General features: G+C 41.5%; 1 protein-coding gene across 2 annotated transcripts in view; it reads left to right on the top strand.

Moving 5' to 3' along the window:
* The window catches only part of Srrm4 (serine/arginine repetitive matrix 4), a 607431-nt gene that overhangs the window by 549589 nt on the left and 42140 nt on the right, over positions 1–15702 (top strand). For both annotated transcript variants that reach the window (XM_010604082.3, XM_019204466.2), the window contains one exon: positions 7167–7313. In XM_010604082.3, coding sequence (XP_010602384.1) covers positions 7167–7313 — 147 coding nt within the window. The remainder of the gene's footprint in view (positions 1–7166; positions 7314–15702) is intronic.

Genomic DNA, 15702 nt, shown 5'->3' with positions numbered 1-15702 from the left:
TTGCAAAGTATTGTTTTTTGTTTTTTTTTTTTTTTTTTTTTTTTTTTTTTTTTTTTTTTTTTTGATCTCTCTTGTTTTGTTTTTCCAGTTGATTCTTAAAAGCAGGCAGAGCTGGTGTCTGAGCCTGTCCCCCTCCCCGCACAGTGACCCTGCCTGCTCGTAACCTTTGGTGAGATGATGAGCCACGAGCAAGAATCAGACGTGCAGTGTCTGGCGTGCAGTAGGTGCTTGATAAGTGCTAGCTGCTGTTCTAATCCAGTGGTGTAGAAAGAGCGCCCGACTGGGAGTCACATGGCCTCCATTCCAGTCACCGCTCCCATATGAGAGACTGTGTGGATTTGGGCAGGTGTGCTTGCCTCGTGGGGTCTCCACCTGCCCGCCACACGCAGAAACAGACCGGATGTGGGGCTCTTTCCGCTTCAGTTTTGCCCGATTGCGAAAATGATGTTAACTCAGCTTATGGCTTGGGCCAGCAGGACCTGCACTCCATCCTGGGCCAAATGAGCACTTTGTTGAGTACAGCAGGCAGCTCAGCTCTGCGAGCAGATGTTTTGATGGGGACAGGGGGCAGGGAAGAGGCCAGGGATCCAAGAGACATAGAGTTTTGCAGAAAGTTCAGCCCTGACTCTTATCACAGGCTGAGAATCTGCCAGTTACCATGACAATGACAGCACCATCTAAACTCCAGGTCACTGATTAGCAGTAGCATGAGGGGGGTGGGTGAGGGATTCGGCAAGGGTGGCGCCCTCCCTAGTAAAGTGGAATGTGCCAGCCTTTGACCCCTCTGCTTCAGCTGGCCCCTGAAGATCGTGCCTTCTTTTAAGTATTTTTTAAAAATTCAGTACAGAAGAAGAGTTCTGTAGCGAAAACCAGCAGTAGTCTCCAGCAGAAGTGGAACACAGCATCTTCTTTGAGGCCCCCCAAAAGGATGCAAAGCTGAAGTCAGGGAAGGTGGAGCAGGGGGCGCTTGCAGCAGAGTTCGGATTCCACCGAAGGGCTTATACCTTTGGATTGCTCTTCCTCCCAGCACCTTTGCCTCTTTGTCTGCAAGAAAAGCTTGAATCTGATCTGCGGTCCCCATGCGGAATTGGCCATTAGAATTCACTTTTTTGTTTGTTCCTTCCGTCCATCCATCCACCCACTCATTCAACAAACTTTTTTTGAGCAGAAAGTCGAGCGTGTCCGTCCCTGCACCTCTGGAGACTCAGTGGTGAGAACAGAGATGTTTTCTTTCTCATTCGGCTTATTTCCTAGTCCAGAAGATAGTCAGGGGCCAATAATCATATAAAATGATAATTGCAAATAGTAACAAATACTATGAAGAAAGACATAGCAGGTGCCTGTGATGCCTATTATAGGTAAAGAGGGGAGCAAGATGAAATAAGGGGCTTAGGGAGAGCTCTGTAGAAAGTGACACTTGACAAAAGAGAAGGAGCTGAACATGCAGAGAGCTAGAAAAACTGCATGTCAGGTGGGGGAACAGCAAGCACAAAGGCCCTGGGGCAGGAAAGCATCTGACCTATTTGAGAAACAGCAAGGAGGCCATGTGGCTAGAACGTTGAAAAAACAGAGAATGGAATATCAAATGGGGCTGAGAGGTGCCCTGAGGCCAGATCATGCAGAAACTCTGCATTTTGGTTGTGATCTCTGAGAAACAGAAGCCACTTATTTCTTTAACACACAGGTTCCTGGGTTCGCCGCTTCAACACTTTTGTTTTCTTGACAGGGAACCAAGGAACTTTTATTTGTAAAATCTCTTTGAGGGTCTCTGACACTGCGCCAGATTTGGGGAGCCCTGGGATACGTGCTCTTTGAATATATTTCAGTTTTAAGGACGCTGAGAAGCAAAGCGTTGGAAGATCTTGAAACTGTGTCTCCAGTGTTCTGTTACGTCTTGGAGGAGTCCCTTCTTCCTTTTCTCACCACTTCCTATCTGACGGGTAGAAGTAATTGTATTTCTGTTTGTTTCCTTGCAAAATCCCTAGTGGGGCATCCAGTCCCAAGAAGGTGAAATGCGTGGTATTAGGAGAGAAAGGACAATCTACATACTCAAAGGGTATAAAGTCACTGGAGTCCCCGCGACGCTATGGGGTCCTTTCTCATCAAAGTGAGGTCAGCTTCCCCCATCTCTGAACCTGATCTTTCCCGCTGGCAGTGACGGGTGAGACGATGTCTCCATGCCAAGCCATGTGCCCCAGTGCCTGGTAGTGGAACCCACCAGCTTCCCCTCGCCTTCAGACAACTCATACCTCTACTCGTTTCCGCAGACGGGAGAACTGCCACTCAACACCTACATGACTCACCATATATGTATTTGACAACTGCCTCCTATGAATTCTCAGTTTTTGCCTATCATTAAATTTCTTCTGGTATAGCTTCCTGTGCCTTGGTCTCCTACAGTGCCCCCGGAGTGTCCAAAATCCCATTTTAATGTATCTCCGATTCCAGGATATGCTGGGAAGTATGCACGAGTTGAGGGGCTTTCTGATCATTTTTTGTTTCTTTTTTTAAAAAACTAAGATAGAAAAGACAACGAGCAGTCTAAGCAGACGGTGGCATGAGCTGAGTTATCCACCTTCTTTGGATCTCCAGCCACCCCCACCGACTCTAATGTGAAGGGATTACAGCAGAGCATTTCAAAAGCCCTTTCTCACTTTCTGAAACGAATGTTCTCTTTAGCCTTCTGTTTGCTTTTTCATTTGTTCATGGAACAAATACTGCTGAGATGGAGTGTTGCCCAAGCAGCAGTCACGGGCCACTAAGACTTCGTTCTATCCCCAGGGGGCTCAGAGTCTGGAGTGAGAGAAGACAACAACAGCCCATTAGGAAAAGGTGTATTCCACGGAGCAGAATACTATGATAGCCTAGGAAAGGAGCTAGATCTCCCTACACCCGCTCTGCCATCTCACCAATAGAGATTCCATTATCCCAGCTGCTCGGGCACAAGCCATTGGCTTCATTCCAGACCTCTCCCTCTCTTACTCTCTTGTTTCCCACATTCACCCAGCAGTAAGTGATGCTGGTACGTCTTTGAAAAATCTTAGAATCTGACTACACGCCATCGCCTCCATTGCCGCTGTACTGATCTCAGCCTGGGCTGTTGTAATACTCTCTCTGACTCTTTCCTGCCTTCTATCTAATGTCCCTCAATCCCTAGAGTGTTCCTTCTAAAATATAAAATGAACCCCATCACTCCTTTGTCCAGAAGCATTTGCATCTTAGTCACAGAGAACCTGAAGTCTTGTCCTGACTTGCAAAGATCTCCGATCCCACCTCTTACTACTCTGGCCCTTGCTGGCGACTCTTGGCCTATGCTGAGCATCCTTGAACTTACCTTCTGCCTGGAACATCATTCCCTCTTCCTGCAGATACCTGTGTACAAGTTACATACTGCTGTGTAATTAATTACTGCAAATCTTTGCTGCTGAAAACAACAATAAACAGTCATGTCTCCTAGTTTCTGAGGGCCCACAATTTTGCTTAGTGGTTCCGAGTCACCATCTTTCATGAGGTTGAGGTCAGATGGGGCTACAGTCTCATCAGAAAGCTCGGCTGGAGCTGGAGGATCCACTTCCAAGGTGGTTTGCTACCACGGCTGGCTGTTAGTAGGAGGCCTCATTTTTTTTTTTTTTAAACATGGTGCTGCTTGAATGTCCCTACAACATGACAACTAGCTTCCCGCTAGAATGATGAATCCAAGAGAGCAAGGCAAAAGCCGCTTCAGGTGACCTGGACTGAAAGCCACACGTCATCCTTTCTACCACATCCTGTCCATTAAACATGAGTCACTAAGCCCGTACAATATTTGAGGGGAGAGAAATTAATTTCCATCTTTTGATGGCAGGAATATAAAAGGATCTGTGAACACATTCTAAACCACCCAAGCTTCAAGGTTAGTCCCTAATCTTTCAAGTCTCTATTCCCTTGTACCTTAACAAGGTCTGCTCTGATTACTATAAACAGAACAGCAGCCCCTCCTCCCGTTTCCCAGCTCTGATGCTGCTATATTCGTGCCATCATTGATTACCATTCAGTAAGCCGTATTTTTATTTACCGATGTGTTACCTGCTTTTCCATCCAAGATGTAAGCTCCAGGATCAAAGGAGGCATCTCTATCTTTTTCACCATTCTTTGGAGACAGATCTTGCTAAGTTTCCCAGTCAGGACCCCACCTCCTGATCCTCCTGCCTCAGCTTCCTCAGTAGCTGGGAGGCGTGCACCACCACCCATGGCTACTGTCACCTTATGTCTTATTCACCGCCCCCCCACACGGAGAACTGTCCCACACACAGCATGAGCTTTCAGGGAACTAGGGGAAATGCGTGCAAAGTAGCTTGAGCCACCGCAAGTGCAGGAAAGGGCCAGCCTTCTTGTGTAATAGCCAGAATTTACAAGCTTTGAACGGTTGGGGAAGAGCTAAGATAACATAACACGTGGATAGATGGGCAGGAACAAAGGCTCTGAGGTGGAACCCTTGTAGTAGGGGAGATGGGGCATGCCCAGGGTTCAGGAAAACCATTCCTGAGCAGGACAGAAGGGATTTCTGAGTTTGGAGTTGACAGGGAGGAAGTCTTGGCAGCCCTAATTAGAATCTCTGCCCTCCTGGGCTTGTAATGTCTCCCTGGCTCTGCTTCTAAAGATGGATGATAAGCGGCTGGCAGAGATGGATGTGTTTTTCTGTCCTTCCTTGAATATTGACTGGGCTTGGCTCTGTCCTCTGGAAATCCTAAAGAGCAGGGGGCTTATCAGATGCATTTGTTCTGAGTCATAAAACCAATCTTGATGTACTGGTTGTAGGAGATTGTTCATGCCTTTGATCAGTGCCTGTTCCAAGGTTCTGAAAACAGGTGAACAAGAAGGAAGCGCTTGGATTGTGCCAAATACACCTATGACCTCAAACTCCTGAGTCTTCCTTGTGAGAAGCCAGGGACTTGAGTGGCAGGTTTTCAGAGGCAACATCCTCCTCTCCCTTTCTAAGACTCAAATAAAGAGGTGGGGCTCCTAGGTGACACCCAAATATTATTTGAAACTTAGGTCAGTGGCAGCAGAGGGAAATTCCAGCCTTCATGGGAATTGTTGTCTTAAACAGGTGGTCTCACACCTCTTATGTTTCAGGATTATTTGCTTATGAGAAGAAAGTAAAGGGGAAAAAAATAAAAATCAAATTTAAATTTAAAAATACACAGTGGGAAAAGCCACTTTCTAGATCTTTTTATTCCCATAAATTATCTTACTTTGTCTTCACAACAACTCAACAATACATGGGCTGATATCACTCCCTGTTTTATAATTGAGGAAATCATACCTCAGAGGTTGTAAGGGAATAGCCCCAAGTCCTGCATGTGCTGAGTGGAGAAGGCAGTGTCTGAATGCGCGTATACAGGTGTATCCTGAAAGGGGGTCCGCGTGCCCTTTCGAGTGCCCAGTTTTGGGGTGGGCTATTGCTTATTTATGAGGAGTGAGCTACTTTTAACCTATCACAGGCCAGATTGCTTTTATGGACCCAGTCCTACAGGCACAGGTTTCAACTTTCCTGGACCACTGTGGCCTTGTAGGGGAGGGAAACCAGAGATAAGGGCATGAGGTCATTTTAGGAGCCAAGATGTACCAGGAGAATGCAGCCTTTGAGGCGGCGTCACAACATACTTTAACATGATCAATTCCCTAACATATCCCCCTGCCTGATCCACTGGGAATTATTTCAGCACTCCAGTGGATGCCTGAAACCAAGGCTAATAAAGCATGGCATGGATTAACAATCACAACTAATAATACAGTGATAATATACTATGATAAAAGCTTTGTAAACCTGATTTCTCTCAAAATATCATATTGTTCTTTAACTTTCTCAATTAAAAGGAGCACTGTTCAGCTTTTCTTTGGCATATCCAAATTCTCACATAATTATCTTGCACTTTGGGGCCATTGTTAAGTAAAATGTGTGTTAGCTGAACACAAGTAATGCAATGCAGTGTGACTGCCAATCAGATGGTCAGATGACTTCGAAGGGACTAACAGGTGCATAGTGTGTACAGTGTGGATATACTGGATAAGAGGATAATTTCCATCATGGGAGTGACAGAGGGGGATAGTGTTAGATTTCATCAAAATACCCAGACCAGTGAACATTTAAAACCTACCATTTGCTTGTGGTTGGAATTTCCACTTGATATATTTTGATTTTTAATTTTTTACTTAATACAAGTACATATTAATAAAAATATGAAAACATTCTTTTATTAAAAAGAAAAGTTCATAACAAAATAATAGGAGAATAACAATGTTTAGTATACCATGTGTCATGATCTTAGAAGAATGGTCAAAATGTTACTCAGGGTGCAAAACCTAGGTGAAAACAGATTCTTACAAGGAAGAAACAAGCACATAAAAGAACAAAACTTTATTTTCAATGAACAAAAGAAACTAGTATAAAATGAAACAAATAACCATTTTTCTTAAAATAGTTTTGAAACAATAGATAATACAAGGAGTTATTTGAACTCTTTATTTCCTGTTTATCTTCTATCTCTCTCTCTTTTCAGTTGATGACGGGCGGGGGGAGATACTGATTCTCAGTTTTTCCGTTGACTGCAAGCTCAAAAACTCAAAAAGCAAAACTAGGGATAAAAAGGGACAGATAAGGCAGAGAAATGCAACAGACATGACAAAGCATAGTTTGAGCGAATGGTATCATGCTTCGGCCTTTGTATTTTGAGAAAGAAAATGAAACCCTAGTTTCCAGCATTTCTAGGTGGTTTAATCAGTCAGGAAAGGATGGGGATCTAACAAAGTGCAGCAAAGGATGCTATACTAACAAATAAACCCTGATATCCAAACAGCTTAATCTAATGAGGGTTTATTTCTCTCTTGCAAGATCTGAGGTGGCACAGGTATCTCAGCTTCATCAAGTAGCCTCACCTTTCTGAATATAAAACATCCAAGGTCACTGTGACAGAGGAAGAGATAGCTAGGGAGGGCACATAGATCTTGGTTGCCTTGAGCTGCAAATGATATGTCACTCTGCTCAGTGATAATTAGCCAAGCATAATCAAAAGGCCTGAATGTAACTGTAAAGGAAACTGGGAAATAATAGAAAGAGTGAATATTTAATGAACAGTGTCTCCATATACCCTAAGACTTTGCCTCCTTATTTTTTTCACTTATAGGACAGAGCCCCAGAGCAGCCCCAAGGTCACAGCCCAGGATGGGTCTTCTGAAAAGCTGGGCCCACGTCTGGCCACTGAGGCCTTGGACATGACTAGCTGGGAGAGAGACAAGGCCTTTCGGGAGCTGGGTCCTGCCAGAGCACGCAGGTGAGATGCTGTTTCCTTACTCTCTCCAGTCCAGTGGAAGAGTTGAAGTTGAAGACACAGCAGTGAAGTTTGCCTCTCTGACCACTTCCCTCCTCTCTCTTTTACAAGTTCTTCTTTCGTATCCTTAAATCTGAGATGAATACATTTTTTTCTATAGTGGGCCAAATAGGAAATATTTTAGATCTATGACCTCTATCACAATTCCTCAACTCTGCCTTTGTGGCACAAAACCTACTGTAGACATTACATGAACAAATAGGAATACAGAGTTCCAATAAAACTTTATTTATAAAAATAGGAAGCAGGGTATATTTGGCCCATTGGTTAGAGCTTGTCAACCACTGCTTTAAATGAACGAAGTCCTCTCCGTTTTAAAGATTCTATTAGCCCTTGCCTCCTAAATCAGGCTTCAGCACAGATTTGCCTCCTGGGTTCAGATCTTCGTATCCATTCCAATTCAGTTATTCAACCAATACTTTTTGAACACCTGTTATTTAATAGGTACTGTGATGACAGAGAGTCTTACTGATGCTCAGGAAGATGAGAACCGACTTGCCCAGTATATGGCGGTCTCTAAATAGCAAAGTGCAGTGTTGAACTCCAGCATCTTTGATCTTAAATCCTAGACTAACACCCACCATATTATCTTATATCCGCAAATGAAAAACCAGCCTCCCTGCTTCCTCCTATTTTTCAATTTTGTTGCTTATACATATGAAGGTCCGGTCTGTGGAAAATCTGAATATATTTGCAGCACTATCTTTATCATGCAGCTTCACAGGCTGGATTAAAGATTGATTTCTACTTCCCTATGAATCTGCCCCGCTCATGTGCTCCAAGATTCTACCTAACCCCAGTAACAGGTGGAAAACGAATCTGGAGTCTTGCTTCCTGATGTGAAATCAGAGGGTGTCAAAGCCATTTTTTAAGGCCTCCCATAGGCATTTAATAAGTAAAGTAAATACTGAATACTTTAACATGACCGCTAATACATTCATAATTGCAATAATCCATAAACTAGGCAGACTAAGCATAGATTCTAGAAGGCACAGACAAAGCTGGAAATTGTGAAATTGCAGTAGATGAGGACACTGAGGCTAGTCAGTTGCAGGACTGAGATAAGCCTGAGGACCTTGACCATGGCTTAAATTCTCTCCTTCCATTCTGGAGTTCTTGGTTTCCTAAGGGAGAGGTTTAAAGCCATACCGGATGTCCATCTGAGAATTAGATGAAAGCTATCAGTACTGTCTCCAGGAAAAATGTCTGTGCTCCAGGAACAACCTAAAAGTTCTCTGTATCATTTTAGAAGGTTCACAGACCCCAGAGGCTGATGAACAGGACCCCTTGCTAAAGAGCCCTTGCTAAAGAGTTAATGAATTTTGAAGTCAGTGTAGCTGTTACTGATGAAACACTATCTTATCCCAAACACAGGCTTTGGTTGGGCTATGATTTCAGTGAGGGAGAAACAGTTAAATTGGACCAGCTCTTCAGAAGTGAAGGGAGTGAAGTTCAGTATCTGATCTGGATAGTATTCTCCAGGAAACGCGAAGAAAGCTGTTTCTTTTTCTTTTTTTTTTTAATTAAATTTATTGGTACTTTTTAGATAATACATTATAGTTACATTCATGATTGGGATCTTGTACCTTTACATGACAGATCTTGGTTCTCATTTTCCTCCATACCCCTGCCCTCCCTTCAACCCCTCCAACCTTTGCGATTTACAAAGACTTTGTTTCCCTTTTTTCCATTTCTCATATTTTTTCTTTTCCCTTATTTCCTTTCCTCTACCCTTCCCACTTCCCCTACACCATTAGCCCTTTTCTTCTTATTCCACATTGTCAGTTGTACACACCAGAGAACTTTATGGCTGAGTAGTACTCCATTTTATAGAAAAACCCTATCTTCTTTATCTAGTCTCCAATTGATGGGCAATTGGGCTGTTTCCAAGTTATAGCTATTATAAACTGTGCTGCTATAAACATGTGTGCATATGTCACTGTGGTATGATTCCTTTAATTCTTTTGGAAAGATACCCAGCAGGATAGCTGGGCCATATGTAACCGCTAATTCTAGTTGTTTAAGGTATCTCCTTATTGATTTCCACAGTGGTTGCACCAGTCTGCACTCCCACCAACAATGGAGAAGGGTTCCTTTCTCCCCACAACCCTGCCAACATTTGTTATTGGTTGATTTCTCAATAGCAGCCATTCTTTCTGGGGTGAGGTGGAATCTCAGTGTTGTTTTCATCGCCATCTCTGGAATGCCCAGCAATGTTGAACATTGTTTCATATATTTATTTGCAGCTTTTACTTCTTTGTCTGAGAAATGTCTGTTCATTTCAGATGCCTATTTTTGAACCATCCTTGCATCCCTGGAATAAATTTGACTTGGTCAGGCTGTATGATCTTCTTGATGACCCTCTGTATTCTGTTTGCCAGTATCGTATTGAGGATTTTTGCATCCATGTTCATTAGGGAGATTAGTCTGTAGTTCTCTTTTTTTTGGTTGGGTCTTTCCCTAGTTTTGGAATCAAAGTAACACTTGCTTCCAGGAATGAATTTGGAAGTATTGCTCCCTTTCACTTTTGTTGAAAAGTTTAAAGAGTAGTGGCAGTAGTTCTTCTCTAAATGTCTTGCAGAATTCAGCAGGCCCTGTGCTTTTCTTACTTGGTAAATTTTTAATTACATTTTCAATTTTGCTGATTATAATTCAGATATTTATAATTTTTTTATCTTCTTCCTTTAACTTTGGTAATTCATAAGTATCTAGAAATCTGTCCATTTCTTCTGTTTTCCATTTTTTTAGAGTACAGATTCTTGAAGTAGGTATTGATGATCCTCTCGATTTTTTATGATCTTCTGGATTTCTTTTGGATCTGTTGTGACTTCCCCTTTTTCATTCCTGATTGCATGGATCTGAGCCTTTTCTTTCCTTTTTTTTTTTTTTTGATAAGGTTGGCCAAGGGTTTATCAATTTTATTTATCCTTTTGAAAAACCAACTCTTTGATTTGTTGATTTTTTAAATCATTTTCTTAGTCTTCATTGCATTGATTCCTGCTCTGATCTTTATAATTTCCTCCCTTGTGTGAGCTTTTGAGTTTCTCTTGCTGTTCTTTTTCTAGGAGATTAAGATTCACCATTAGTTGTTTATTTGAACTCGCTCTGTTTTCCTAGTGTGGGCATTCACTGCTGTGAATATCACACATAAACCTGCTTTCATTGTATCCCATAGATTCCTGTATGTTGTACTGGCATTATCATTAAATTGTAAAAACGGTCTAATTTCTTCTTTAATTTCTGGTGTGACCCATTGGTTGTTCAGGAGTGTGTTACTCAATTTCCATGTGTTTGTGATGTTCTTGAAGTTTATTATGCTATTGATCTCTAGCTTAATTGCACTATGATCTGATAATATACATGGGATAACTTCATTTCCTTTTTATTTATTTAAACATGTTCTATGAGCTAGTATGTGGTCTATTTTGGAGAATGACCCATGTGCTGGTGAAAAGAATGTTTATTCTGATTTTGTGGGGTGGAACACTCTATAAACATCTGTTAAGTCCATTTTTTCAAAAGCTTGGTTTAGTCCTAGTATTTCATTGTTGATTTTTTTGTCTAGGTGATCTATCTATTTGTGAGAGTGGGGTATTTAGGTCCCCTACTACAACTGTGTTAGTGTTTATTTGGTTTTTCATGTCCCTTAATATTTGTTTGTATAGTTGGGGGACTAGTATTTGGTACATATATATTTATGGTTGTCATCTCTTCCTCTTGGATTGTTCCCTTTACAAGGATGTAGTGGCCTTCTTTGTCTTTCTTAAGTAGTTTTGGTTTGAAATTTACTTTGTCTACAAATAAAGATAGCTACCCCTGCTTTTTTCTGGGCTCCCGTTGCATGGAGAACTGTTTTTCCATCATTTTACTTTCGGTCTATGAGCTTCTTTTTGAACTAGGTACATTTCTTATATACAACATATTGTTGGATTTTGCTTCTTAATCCATTCTGCCAGTCTATTTCTTTTGATTGGTGAATTGAGGCCATTAACGTGGTTATAACCGATAAGTATTGACTTATCTTTGTCACGTTATTGTCATGTTGTTGACTCTTTTTAATTTTTCCACCTCTCCCTTTAGTTTCTTGCCTTGCCTAATTGATTTACTCTGTTGGGCCTCATGGCATTGTCCCCTTCATTGTCTTTTTCTGGGATATTGTTTAGAATTGTTTGGAGTGCTGGTTTGGTAGTCATGAAGTTTCTCAGGTGTTCTTTGTCATGGAAGTATCTTATTTCCCCATCCATTATAAAAGAGAATTTTGCAGGGTACATCAGTCTAGGTTGGAGGTTGTTTTCTTTCAGGGCTTGAAATACCCCACTCCAGGCTTTCCTTGACCTGAGGGTTTGTGTTGAATAGTCTGCTGTGATTCTGATCGGCCTTCCTTTGCATGTGATTTGTTCTTTTTGGTTTTTTTGTTTTGCTTTGTTTTTTCTCTAACTGCTTGCAGTATTTTGTTCTTCTGTTGGGTTTCTGGGATCTTAACCTTTATATGTCAGTATATATATTGATCATGGCTAGTTGGAGTCCTATATGCCTCACTTATCTGTATGTCAAATTCTTCCCCTGTGCTTGTGAAGTTTTCTGTCATTAATTCTGTGAACAGTTTTTTTTTTTAAGACATTTGTACTTTCTCCTGCTACTTCATGGATTCCAATCAGTCTTATATTATTCTTACATCATCTAGGAGTTGTTGGATCGATTTCCATAATCCCTTACTGTTTTTACGAGATGTCTCTTTTCATGGTCATTGACTGTAATCCTATCTTCTATACCTGAAATTCTATCTTCACATTCATTCATTCTGCTGTAAATGCTTTCTATAGAGTTTTTAATCTAAATATCTGTTTGAATCTGTTTCATGGATTCCATTTCTTTGCTATATTGGGCATTCATGGTTTCTATTTCTTTCCTATGCTGGGCATTCACTGCTTCTATCATGGTCCTGGCCTCGTCTACTTCTTGTCTGTTTCTGTTCTAGAGTCTCTAATTGTATCTTTCATTGTGCTCACCATCTCTGTAGTTATCTGGGAAATTATTTCTGTTTTGAATTTTTCTATAGCTTGATTGATTTGTTTTGTTACTTCCTGTGCTATGAGTTCAGGGTTTCCTGGTAGTTGACTGTCAGAATTTTCTACCTTGTTTCCCCTAGAATTTGCCATTGGTGAAGTGGAAGTCATATTTGTGCCTTGCTTAAGTGTTTTCTCATTTTTATTTTTGTTGTTGGGCTGTCCTTGGTTTCATTCCTGGGTTAGTACTTTGATCTTTCTGAAATAGCTGTTCTTTAGGTTTTAAGTCTCTAATGACTGAGAGACACTCTCATTTTCATAATATCAGGAAGGACACCTCACTAAATCAATCACAACCCTGTAGCCAAACTGGTACAGTCAACAACACAATAGCATCAAGCCTAGCTTAGAAATTGACAATTTTTGGCAGTTATTAATCTATCGTGTGAATCAAATCAAAATTGAGGACCAGCCCAAAATATGTATATAGTGAATAAACTCTTCAGTATAGCCATTTTACCCTTTAGGATGGGGACTTAGAAGGAGTTGGAGGAGAGGAATACATGAGTAAAAGAATAGGAGAAGGTTTCAAGTGAAACAAAGGACACAGGATGATCAGGAAAACTCTGGGAAACTGTTGAAGACAAGAGGGAAAGACAGAGTGCAAGAACAAAGACAAGAATAGAACAATTTAACAGTAATAGGAAAGGTATAAATTGTACTCTCTTTCCTTTGAAACTAATGACAGTCGAGTGAAGGAAAAAGAGAAGAAAAGAAAAAGAAAGAAAAATCCAAATTAGGGCAGGAATGGGAACAAAAAGGGAGATGAAGAATAATGTGGGGGAGTAAGAAACTGAGTGGGAAAAAGAAGAAAGTAAAAAGGAAGAATTTGAAGAATGGGAAAAAATAAAAACTAAAATGAAAATGTAAAAGTAAAAACAATAGGAAAAGAATGAAAAGAATTTGAAGAGCCTCTTTCAGGGTGTATCTCCGCTGTCACAATAGACAATGTGGGCAGCAGTGTGCAGAACTAAGTCAAGTAGTCTCAGCTAGCCAATGGCATACCCGTGAGATTCAAGCTGAATTCTGGCTATAAGGTCCAAGTTGAGCTCCCTGACCTCTTCCAGCATTGAACTCTGCAAGGTTCTACTGCAGGTTCCAGCTGCCTTTCCCCTAAAGATTATGTAAGTTCTGATGGAAGGTGGTGATCCCTCCAACTTACCAACTACAGACGTCTGATGTGCCTTTATTGCAGTTACTTACTTCCATTCCATCTTCTGGAGCTCAGTACAATGGCCTTTATGACCACCTGTGCCTCTGTAGAGGGGATCCATGTACTGGCACAACCAGGAGGCTTGAGAGCACAGGGTGGGGTGTACTGCAGAGGTGCCTGCACGGCTGGGCAGTCCTCACCAGTCTGCTCTGATGAAGTCCTGAGGTGATGGAGGGTGGGGGACCAGATAGAGCTCTGGGCCAGGCTGGGCAGTCCTCACCTGTCTGCTCTGATGAAGGCCGAGAAAGCTGTTTCTACAAGAGGCTGGGGAAGATGAAGAGTGAAGGGAGGAGGAAGGGAATTTCTGTACTTTCAAAACAGCATCTTCCAGATGGCCAAAGGGAAGTCCATGTATTGTAGAACCTTGTATACACACTTGGACTCTACCACTAACCAACCATTCAGTTCCCAACATGGGAACATTCTTTATTCTCACTGGACTTTACTTTTGATAAGTATAAAGGGGGAATATTTAAATCTCATTTTCAAAGGTATGGTGAGGATTAGATTAGATCAGACACATACAGGTCCTTGTGGTGGGTCTAGAACATAGAAAGTCCTTTAAAAAAATCTTAATTGGAATTTCATGGAACCATTCTGCACATGAAATCTAAAAACTGATGCCATGTTGCCATCTCACTTAGATGGCATCTGGACCTCTTAATCACTTGTATCTGTGACTGACTCTCTGATGAGTTAAAAATCACAATGATGATGATAATATTAATAGTGATAATAAAAGTCATAGTAATTATACTACAGTCATGTACCACTTAATGACAAGGATGCACTGTGATTACTTTGTACTTGAGAGATTTCATCATCATGTGGTCATCTTAGAGTATCTCACGCAAACACAGATGGCATAACTTCTACACACTCAGGCTATATGAGGCTGTCTGGTATATATACATACATGGTAGAGCCTGCACATTTTTCTAGGGCCATGATGACTAAAACAGCACAAGATTAAATCAACCACAAGAAAAAACAAGGTGAACACAAAATTATGAGGTCGTGCTGACCTAAAACAACATAGTGTTTCACAGTACAACTTTCTTTTCATAAATAGGGGTACAGTCTAACAATAAAAGTATAGTGTGGTAAACACACAAGTCAGTAACAGTAATTTATTATCACTGTCAAATATAATGCAGTGTACATAACTGAATGGGCTGTACTTTTTTTATGCTTGGCAGCCCAGTAGGTTTGTCTATACCAGTACCACTACACACACACACCTGAGTAATGCATTGTACTGTGATGTCAGTAGTCGATAGGAGTTTTTCAGCTCTATTATCACCTAATGGGACCACTCTCCATCACTGATCGAAAGGTCACTATGTGGTGCATGACTGTAACAAAAGACCCTTTGACTGTAAGTATACTCTGTGCACTTTCCACAAGTCAGCTCCTTATTTCTAGGAGCAACTTATGACCCTGGCACCACATCTTATTTTCTACTTTTAGATGATGAAAATAAAAATCGGAGAAATCTCTCAAGTGGGAAATAAACAAACTAAACTTCGAATCTGGCCTTGTCAGGTTCTAGAGTCAGTGCTCCTTACTACGACATTCTCAGTATTGCATATTTAGCCACTGTGTATCAAATCATGGCGTACTGTCTTCATCGCTTTCACCTCCTCACTAAGACACCCAACACCAGCAACTTAAAGGAGGAAATGTTTGTGTTAGCTCGCAGTCTCAGTAGGTTCATTCCGTGGCTGGCAGGCTCCCAGGCAGGGATGGCCTGGCGGAAGGGCCTGGCAGTGGGAAGCTGCTCACGTTATGGCAACCAGGAAGCAGCGAGTAAACAGAGGAACCAGGAAGGAAAATACACCCTTCCAGGTCACAGCCCCATAACCCGCCTTGTCCAAAGAGGACCCACCTCCTAACACATTTATGCTCTTAACTCACCAGTGCACGAATCCATCCACAACAGCAACACACTCGTGATGTAGCCACCTTCCAAAAGCCCCAATTCTGACAGCATGAAAGTTTTTTGCGGGGATATTCTTTTTTTTTTTTTTTTTTTTTTTTTTTTCTGGGGTTT

Source organism: Fukomys damarensis, unplaced genomic scaffold (assembly GCF_012274545.1).
Source record: "Fukomys damarensis isolate Sample0158 unplaced genomic scaffold, DMR_v1.0_HiC HiC_scaffold_12, whole genome shotgun sequence".
NCBI classification, from domain to species: domain Eukaryota; kingdom Metazoa; phylum Chordata; class Mammalia; order Rodentia; family Bathyergidae; genus Fukomys; species Fukomys damarensis.
Note: the sequence above shows the minus strand (reverse complement) of the source record. Positions and strands in the feature narration are given on the sequence as shown.